At 51.0% G+C, this 9,754-nt stretch overlaps 2 protein-coding genes across 2 annotated transcripts in view; both read left to right on the forward strand.

Moving 5' to 3' along the window:
• Nucleotides 1–5,457, forward strand: part of LOC142912325 (protein Dr1-like) — a 52,473-nt gene extending 47,016 nt beyond the window's left edge. The window contains exon 4 of the mRNA XM_076060492.1: nucleotides 5,391–5,457. Coding sequence (XP_075916607.1) covers nucleotides 5,391–5,457 — 67 coding nt within the window. The remainder of the gene's footprint in view (nucleotides 1–5,390) is intronic.
• Nucleotide 5,458: 1 nt separating this feature from the next.
• On the forward strand, nucleotides 5,459–9,499 carry LOC142913959 (protein Dr1-like). Its single transcript, XM_076061088.1, has 2 exons — nucleotides 5,459–5,658; nucleotides 8,228–9,499. The coding sequence occupies exons 1-2, from the start codon at nucleotides 5,521–5,523 to the stop codon at nucleotides 8,387–8,389; spliced, it is 300 nt and encodes a 99-aa protein (XP_075917203.1). The 5' UTR covers nucleotides 5,459–5,520; the 3' UTR covers nucleotides 8,390–9,499.
• Nucleotides 9,500–9,754: the final 255 nt, after the last annotated feature.

Below are 9,754 nucleotides of genomic sequence, written 5' to 3' on the forward strand. Positions count from 1 at the left end.
ACTGGAGCACTGTGTGTGTGTAACACTGGAGCACTGTGTGTGTGAGTGTAACACTGGCGCACTGTGTGTGTGAGTGTAACACTGGAGCACTGTGTGTGTGTGTAACACTGGAACACTGTGTGTGTGAGTGTAACACTGGGGCACTGTGTGTAACACTGGAGCACTGTGTGTGTGTGTAACACTGGAGCACTGTGTGTGTAACACTGGAGCACTGTGTGTGTGTGAGTATAACACTGGAGCACTGTGTGTGTGTGAGTATAACACTGGGGCACTCTGTGTGTGTGTGAGTGTAACACTGGGGCACTCTGTGTGTGTGTGAGTGTAACACTGGGGCACTCTGTGTGTGTGTGTAACACTGGAGCACTGTGTGTGTAACACTGGATCACTGTGTGTGTGTAACACTGGATCACTGTGTGTGTAACACTGGAGCACACTGTGTGTGAGTGTAACACTGGGGCACTGTGTGTGTGTAACACAGGGGCACTGTGTGTGTGTGTAACACTGGGGCACTGTGTGTGTAACACTGGAGCACTGTGTGTGTGTGTAACACTGGAGCACTGTGTGTGTGTGTGTAACACTGGAGCACTGTGTGTGTGTGTGTAACACTGGGGCACTGTGTGTGTGTGTAACACTGGGGCACTGTGTGTGAGTGTAACACTGGGGCACTGTGTGTGAGTGTAACACTGGATCACTGTGTGTGTGTAACACTGGGGCACTGTGTGTGTGTGTGTGTAACACTGGAGCACTGTGTGTGTAACACTGGAGCACTGTGTGTGTAACACTGGGGCACTGTGTGTGTAACACTGGAGCACTGTGTGTGTGTGTAACACTGGAGCACTGTGTGTGTGTAACACTGGAGCACTGTGTGTGTGTAACACTGGAGCACTGTGTGTGTGTAACACTGGAACACTGTGTGTGTGTGTAACACTGGATCACTGTGTGTGTGTGTAACACTGGATCACTGTGTGTGTGTGTGTAACACTGGATCACTGTGTGTGTGTGTGTAACACTGGAGCACTGTGTGTGTGTGTAACACTGGAGCACTGTGTGTGTGTAACACTGGAGCACTGTGTGTGTGTGTGTAACACTGGAGCACTGTGTGTGTTTGTGTATAACACTGGAGCACTGTGTGTGTGTGTGTAACACTGGGGCACTGTGTGTGTGTAACACTGGGGCACTGTGTGTGTGTAACACTGGGGCACTGTGTGTGTGTAACACTGGGGTACTGTGTGTGTGTAACACTGGGGCACTGTGTGTGTGTAACACTGGAGCACTGTGATTGTAACACTGGAGCACTGTGATTGTAACACTGGAGCACTGTGATTGTAACACTGGAGCACTGTGTGTGTGTGTGTGTAACACTGGAGCACTGTGTGTGTGTAACACTGGAGCACTGTGTGTGTGTGTAACACTGGAGCACTGTGTGTGTGTGTAACACTGGGGCACTGTGTGCGTGTGTAACACTGGAGCACTGTGTGTGTGTGTAACACTGGAGCACTGTGTGTGTGTGTAACACTGGAGCACTGTGTGTGTGTGTAACACTGGAGCACTGTGTGTGTGTGTAACACTGGAGCACTGTGTGTGTGTAACACTGGAGCACTGTTTGTGTGTAACACTGGAGCACTGTGTGTGTGTGTGTAACACTGGAGCACTGTGTGTGTGTGTGTAACACTGGAGCACTGTGTGTGTGTGTGTAACACTGGAGCACTGTGTGTGTGTGTGTAACACTGGAGCACTGTGTGTGTGTGTGTAACACTGGAGCACTGTGTGTGTGTGTGTAACACTGGAGCACTGTGTGTGTGTGTGTAACACTGGAGCACTGTGTGTGTGTGTGTAACACTGGAGCACTGTGTGTGTGTGTGTAACACTGGAGCACTGTGTGTGTGTGTGTAACACTGGAGCACTGTGTGTGTGTAACACTGGAGCACTGTGTGTGTGTGTAACACTGGAGCACTGTGTGTGTGTGTAACACTGGAGCACTGTGTGTGTGTGTAACACTGGAGCACTGTGTGTGTGTGTAACACTGGAGCACTGTGTGTGTGTGTAACACTGGAGCACTGTGTGTGTGTAACACTGGAGCACTGTGTGTGTGTAACACTGGAGCACTGTGTGTGTGTGTGTAACACTGGAGCACTGTGTGTGTGTGTATAACACTGGAGCACTGTGTGTGTGTGTGTATAACACTGGAGCACTGTGTGTGTAACACTGGAGCACACTGTGTGTGAGTGTAACACTGGGGCACTGTGTGTGTGTAACACAGGGGCACTGTGTGTGTGTGTAACACTGGGGCACTGTGTGTGTAACACTGGAGCACTGTGTGTGTGTGTAACACTGGAGCACTGTGTGTGTGTGTGTAACACTGGAGCACTGTGTGTGTGTGTGTAACACTGGAGCACTGTGTGTGTGTGTGTAACACTGGGGCACTGTGTGTGTGTGTAACACTGGGGCACTGTGTGTGAGTGTAACACTGGGGCACTGTGTGTGAGTGTAACACTGGATCACTGTGTGTGTGTAACACTGGGGCACTGTGTGTGTGTGTGTGTAACACTGGAGCACTGTGTGTGTAACACTGGAGCACTGTGTGTGTAACACTGGGGCACTGTGTGTGTAACACTGGAGCACTGTGTGTGTGTGTAACACTGGAGCACTGTGTGTGTGTAACACTGGAGCACTGTGTGTGTGTAACACTGGAGCACTGTGTGTGTGTAACACTGGAACACTGTGTGTGTGTGTAACACTGGATCACTGTGTGTGTGTGTGTAACACTGGATCACTGTGTGTGTGTGTGTGTAACACTGGATCACTGTGTGTGTGTGTAACACTGGAGCACTGTGTGTGTGTGTAACACTGGAGCACTGTGTGTGTGTAACACTGGAGCACTGTGTGTGTGTGTGTAACACTGGAGCACTGTGTGTGTTTGTGTATAACACTGGAGCACTGTGTGTGTGTGTGTAACACTGGGGCACTGTGTGTGTGTAACACTGGGGCACTGTGTGTGTGTAACACTGGGGCACTGTGTGTGTGTAACACTGGGGCACTGTGTGTGTGTAACACTGGGGCACTGTGTGTGTGTAACACTGGAGCACTGTGATTGTAACACTGGAGCACTGTGATTGTAACACTGGAGCACTGTGATTGTAACACTGGAGCACTGTGTGTGTGTGTGTGTAACACTGGAGCACTGTGTGTGTGTGTGTAACACTGGAGCACTGTGTGTGTCTGTAACACTGGAGCACTGTGTGTGTGTGTAACACTGGGGCACTGTGTGCGTGTGTAACACTGGAGCACTGTGTGTGTGTGTAACACTGGAGCACTGTGTGTGTGTGTAACACTGGAGCACTGTGTGTGTGTGTAACACTGGAGCACTGTGTGTGTGTGTAACACTGGAGCACTGTGTGTGTGTAACACTGGAGCACTGTTTGTGTGTAACACTGGAGCACTGTGTGTGTGTGTGTAACACTGGAGCACTGTGTGTGTGTAACACTGGAGCACTGTGTGTGTGTGTGTAACACTGGAGCACTGTGTGTGTGTGTGTAACACTGGAGCACTGTGTGTGTGTGTGTAACACTGGAGCACTGTGTGTGTGTGTGTAACACTGGAGCACTGTGTGTGTGTGTGTAACACTGGAGCACTGTGTGTGTGTGTGTAACACTGGAGCACTGTGTGTGTGTGTGTAACACTGGAGCACTGTGTGTGTGTGTGTAACACTGGAGCACTGTGTGTGTGTGTGTAACACTGGAGCACTGTGTGTGTGTGTGTAACACTGGAGCACTGTGTGTGTGTGTGTAACACTGGAGCACTGTGTGTGTGTAACACTGGAGCACTGTGTGTGTGTGTAACACTGGAGCACTGTGTGTGTGTGTAACACTGGAGCACTGTGTGTGTGTGTAACACTGGAGCACTGTGTGTGTGTGTAACACTGGAGCACTGTGTGTGTGTGTAACACTGGAGCACTGTGTGTGTGTAACACTGGAGCACTGTGTGTGTGTGTGTAACACTGGAGCACTGTGTGTGTGTGTATAACACTGGAGCACTGTGTGTGTGTGTGTATAACACTGGAGCACTGTGTGTGTGTGTAACACTGGGGCACTGTGTGTGTGTAACACTGGGGCACTGTGTGTGTGTAACACTGGGGCACTGTGTGTGTGTAACACTGGGGCACTGTGTGTGTGTAACACTGGAGCACTGTGATTGTAACACTGGAGCACTGTGTGTGTGTGTGTGTAACACTGGAGCACTGTGTGTGTGTAACACTGGAGCACTGTGTGTGTGTGTAACACTGGAGCACTGTGTGTGTGTGTAACACTGGGGCACTGTGTGCGTGTGTAACACTGGAGCACTGTGTGTGTGTGTAACACTGGAGCACTGTGTGTGTGTGTAACACTGGAGCACTGTGTGTGTGTGTAACACTGGAGCACTGTGTGTGTGTAACACTGGAGCACTGTGTGTGTGTAACACTGGAGCACTGTGTGTGTGTGTGTAACACTGGAGCACTGTGTGTGTGTAACACTGGAGCACTGTGTGTGTGTGTGTAACACTGGAGCACTGTGTGTGTGTGTGTAACACTGGAGCACTGTGTGTGTGTGTGTAACACTGGAGCACTGTGTGTGTGTGTGTAACACTGGAGCACTGTGTGTGTGTGTGTAACACTGGAGCACTGTGTGTGTGTGTGTAACACTGGAGCACTGTGTGTGTGTGTGTAACACTGGAGCACTGTGTGTGTGTGTGTAACACTGGAGCACTGTGTGTGTGTGTGTAACACTGGAGCACTGTGTGTGTTTGTAACACTGGAGCACTGTGTGTGTGTGTAACACTGGAGCACTGTGTGTGTGGGTAACACTGGAGCACTGTGTGTGTGTGTAACACTGGAGCACTGTGTGTGTGTGTAACACTGGAGCACTGTGTGTGTGTAACACTGGAGCACTGTGTGTGTGTGTGTGTAACACTGGAGCACTGTGTGTGTGTGAGTGTAACACTGGAGCACTGTGTGTGTGTGAGTGTAACACTGGAGCACTGTGTGTGTGTGTGTAACACTGGAGCACTGTGTGTGTGTGTAACACTGCAGCACTGTGTGTGTAACACTGGAGCACTGTGTGTGTGTAACACTGGAGGACTGTGTGTGTGTGTAACACTGGAGCACTGTGTGTGTGTGTAACACTGGAGCACTGTGTGTGTGTGTTTAACACTGGAGCACTGTGTGTGTGTGTAACACTGGGGAGCGGCGGTGCAGTGGTTAGCGCACTCCGGTACGAATCCCCCGACCCGGATATCTGAACCGGTCCTCATCCTTCCCTAGGTCAACTCAGCCTTAAATCGGCACTGGGGAGGAAAAAAACGGCGGAAATGTTGTTGTCCACTCGCCCTCTCGGGTGCCACGCCGGTCTCAATAGCTGCTCGCAAACAGCGCTTGCCCCGACCAGTCTGTTGAGGCTGCACGGGGTCGAGTCTCTGTCTTGACGCGAGAGCGGCGTGTTCGCGTGCGTCCGTCTAGCACTGGAGCGCCTGGGTCTGGCGGGCAGCATGGGCGAGCTGCGCGCGTGTCACGCCGAGTTCCGTGCGCTGGCGCTGTCTCGCCGCCGCCGCGCCACCCGTCGCCTCGAGGCGCTTGGCGTGCCGGAGCCGGAGCTGCTGCGCCAGCAGCAGGCGCTCATCGAGCAGGCGAGGCGCGAGCTGTTACCCCCCACACCCCCCCCGGACCCTTTCCCCCCGCAACGCGCGTGCAGTCCCATCACCGTCGTTTACACTCGAGTATTTAGCACGTTGTGCCGAGTGGCACTCGGTCGCGTGCACAATGCGCGTGATGCTACTGTGCGAGGAGGTACACTGATAAAGCAAACGAGAAGCAACCCCCTCTGTTTTATTAGCAGCGTCATGGCGCTCACGTTGGCATGAATGCGGTCGTGTTAGCATGGAGCTGCATGTGCAACACGAGTGTGTGTGCTAACCCTTTCCCGTTCCGAGGCAACTGCAGGTTGCAGGCTGGGATGTCCCGTTCACTGATAAATCTCGGAACGCGTAAGCGGTTAGCTTGAATTTTATTTGGAGAGGCGGCGTAGCGCCGTTGTTTTTCAAGACATTGTACTCACCGTAGAGAACTGTAGCGACACGACCGCACTCTACGATCGCTGGCGCCAAACTGTGCCACACGCCCTCCCGCATGGCGTTGTGGAAGCTTCGATACTGATAAAAGTTCTTTCATCTTTTTTCTTCTGGTTACGTACATGATGACATACTTGTACGCCATCAGAATGGGCAAGCGGCTGACGCCGTTATCACAGCACCAGGAGCACAGAACTCTCCTTTAGCCGCAAACGCTCATGTTTCAGAATGTCGTGATCAAAACAGCAAACGTTAACAGTGTAAAGGAGTACACGGCAAAGTGGAACCGTGCTCTTTATGAAGCCAACCCACACCACGACGCTTCGAGCAAGCATAATCGCAAAGGCACATTTAGTCCTCGGACCTAAGAGTTCCCAACCCATTCCTCTCTCCTGACCAATGCCACTTGAATCTCCCCAAGGGGTTTTGTTTTAGCGGACCCCAGTTTTACCAATTTAATTTCCCCAGGGTTTTGTACTATTCACCTTCCTTGGCAAATCAAAAGGTGAGCGGCCTCGCACTACGCAAATCGGGGCAAACGCTCGTTGCAAGCTCGTGTAAACCTGGCGCTTCGCAAGCCCCTGTCCGTGACAGCGGGCGATGGGGAAAATGCTCCACATTCAAATGATTAGTCGTTAACCTGTCGTGGGCTGGAGTGTTCTCATTATTGATCAATTGGGTAAGGTTTGTGTGAGCGATTTATATGCAGCTCACATTTGTCTACTCAATTCACCGTATGCGGTTTGAATTTACTCATATGCGGCTATGCGGTCTGACGTGGTACAACATTGTGTGGACTGAATGTGCTACCCAGCAGGCTATGCGGTTGGACGTGGTACAACATTGTGTGGACTGAATGTGCTACCCAGCAGGCTATGCGGTCGGACGTGGTACAACATTGTGTGGACTGAATGTGCTACCCAGCAGGTTATGCGGTTGGACGTGGTACAACATTGTGTGGACTGAATGTGCTACCCAGCAGGCTATGCGGTCAGACGTGGTACAACATTGTGTTGACTGTGCGCTACTCAGCAGGCTATGCAGTTAGATGTGGGACAACATTGTGTGCTCTATGTACTGTGTGTACCATATTCTACTACTCTGCACGCAGCGGTCATCGTGCGGTTTTGCTTTGTGCGCCGTTTTATTGGAACGCATTTACCGGATGAAGCGAGGGAAGCCTGCACTCGGGTGCTGGGCGATTCTGGCTGGGTGGCGTTGCGTCTTGGCACCCTATTCACAATTAGAACGGCATGAGTTTAAATCTCAGCTGAGGGTAAATTCGGCCAATCATCCCTCTGGGAGTTAATACATTCAGTGATTCTTCGTGTTTTTTCGTGAGAATTCAAGGTGGTTGTTATCCAGCGGGCTGGTCCATACCGTATACCTGGTAAACATGGAACATTGGGCTGACGTTTGGCGATCGTTTGTCCAACAGTTCCAACCACATGCCAATGTTTTCCCAACGTTAATATTTACTGGGTGAATAACATTTTCCCTGCCAGCTCAGGACCGCCAATGAGTTGGATGAGCTGTGTACAGACGTGTTTTGAAGGTTTTTTTTTTTTAATAATCCTTGGAACATTGATTTATAATCCCTGGAACATTGATGCAACAAGTGCATTGAACTTCAAGTTAACCATGCATAATGATAATTGTTTGAGCAAGGTCAGTTAATCCAATGCAGGCCATGGACGACTTGTGCGTGCCTCAGTGTGCTCATGCCATGGACTCGTGTGTATGTTGAACTTCTTTCGCACCGTACATAGCCAACCGTGCTAATTGGAGGTGCAGGGAACTTGTGTGTGTGCCTGTGTGTGTGTGTGCGCGCAAACCACGGACACGTGCGTGCCTGCGTGTGTGCAAGCTATGGACTCCTGCCTGTCTGCGTGTGTGAGTGTCTTTGTGTGTTTGCGTGTGTGCGTGTTCGTGCGTGTGTTTGCGTGTCTGAGTGTCTGCGTTTGTACGTGTCTCCGTGTGTGTGTCTTTGTCTCTGTGTGTGCGTGTTCGTATGTGTGTGTTTACGTGTGTGCATATGTACGTTGTGTCTGCGTGTGTGCGTGTCCTGAGTGTCTGCGTGTGTGCGAGTGTCTTTGTCGTTTGTCTGTCTGTGTGTGTGTGCGCGCAGGCCCGGCAAGAGCAGACAGAGGTGGCTCAGCGCGACTGGCTGCAGATCCAGCGCGCCGCCGAGCAGGCCCAGCGCAGCTCCACCGCGGACAGCCCCGGCGAGTCCTCGGGGACCGAATACGTCATCGACGAGGATGACGATGATGACATCACAGACGACTAGACTGCGATGCCATCATTGTGAGCGAGGGAACTGGGCGGAAGACGCGCAGCGGCTGCGTGATGCCGAGTCGTTTTTGTTGTTGTTGTTAATTTGGTTAGTGATAGCTTTCGAACGTCTGACCAGGACGTGACGGTCCGCACGGTGGTGGCTTTCTCGTGCAGCGCAGCTCGACGCGATCGTTTGCAAATTACCCGTAGGGAATTTAACCGTCAGATAATTGCAAAGCAGCCCATCGGTGTGAGGCAAGTGTGTGACGTTCACTCAATACACGCAAGTGTCTCTCGTGAAGCAAGACTCGGCGAAACAATAGCGTGCAGTCGAGCAAGTACAGACAACACGGGTGCCTAGATATTGAGCACCGGTAGGATGGTCTAAACATGACAAACAGTAAAAGCATAACACTCATTCGTGACGATCAATGAAATCGCACGTAGGGGGAGGGTAAATTGTCACATGCTTACCGTTTACTAGGTGATTAGTCACGAACCGTTCGCTGAACAAGCACTAAGAGACCGGCGCACGCATGCCTGTAGACACATGGGGTTGTGTACTTATGTATGTAAAAAAGTAATAAATGAAAACCCACAAATACAGAAATCTATGGGGAAAAAAACCCCACGTGTTTCTTGTGCAGGCGTCTCGCTTGAGTGACCCGATGGAGTGGCGCCACCCCAAATGCGTTTACTTCCCTCTGGATTACATCTAAGTGACGTGCAAGTCAACGTTTGTGAAATATCCACAAAGGCCAAGTTGAGATTCCAATGGCAGTCCCCCGTTCAGTGAGTTTCCCCTCTCTCTGATACATCAATCGGAGCATTCACGCAGCTTCTGGCAGCGATCCTGGAAGTTTTCAGCAGGAGCGTTCCTACTGCATTGTTGCCTTTACTTTCACGCCCTCTGTCTTCACCGCCGCTTGTTCGGGGAGAGCGTGTTGCTCAATGTGTCTTCTGCCTAGGCCGCTTGTGTAAATTCAAGCCGAGAACGGTCGTGGGGCGTGCGTTTTTAGTCCGGCAGTGCGGAGGCAGCGACGGTTGGTGGATCGTGCGTGTTGAGAAACTCTGTGACGTTCGTTACGTTCAAGATGAGACTTAAAAACAAGACTATTGTTGAGCAGGGTCCTATGTTGGGATGTTTGGCCAATTCCATGCAAGGCCGTTTGGCAGGAAACCAGAGCACTTGGAGAATGTGCATGCATGCGCGTTGAGAACACTCGGAGCTCAACCCAAATTGACTCCTCGATACATTGCCGTGTTTCCATCACTAGACTACTGCAGGTGTTCCAGCAAAAGAGACGGGGGAAAGTTTTGCATTCAAAGGCAAACATTTGTCATTTAAATGTTAGTGTTGGACAAGCGCTATTATCAA

This window comes from Petromyzon marinus, chromosome 5 (genome assembly GCF_048934315.1).
Source record: "Petromyzon marinus isolate PM22_M1 ecotype Great Lakes invasive population chromosome 5, UKy_Petmar_22M1.pri1.0, whole genome shotgun sequence".
Lineage (NCBI taxonomy): Eukaryota > Metazoa > Chordata > Hyperoartia > Petromyzontiformes > Petromyzontidae > Petromyzon > Petromyzon marinus.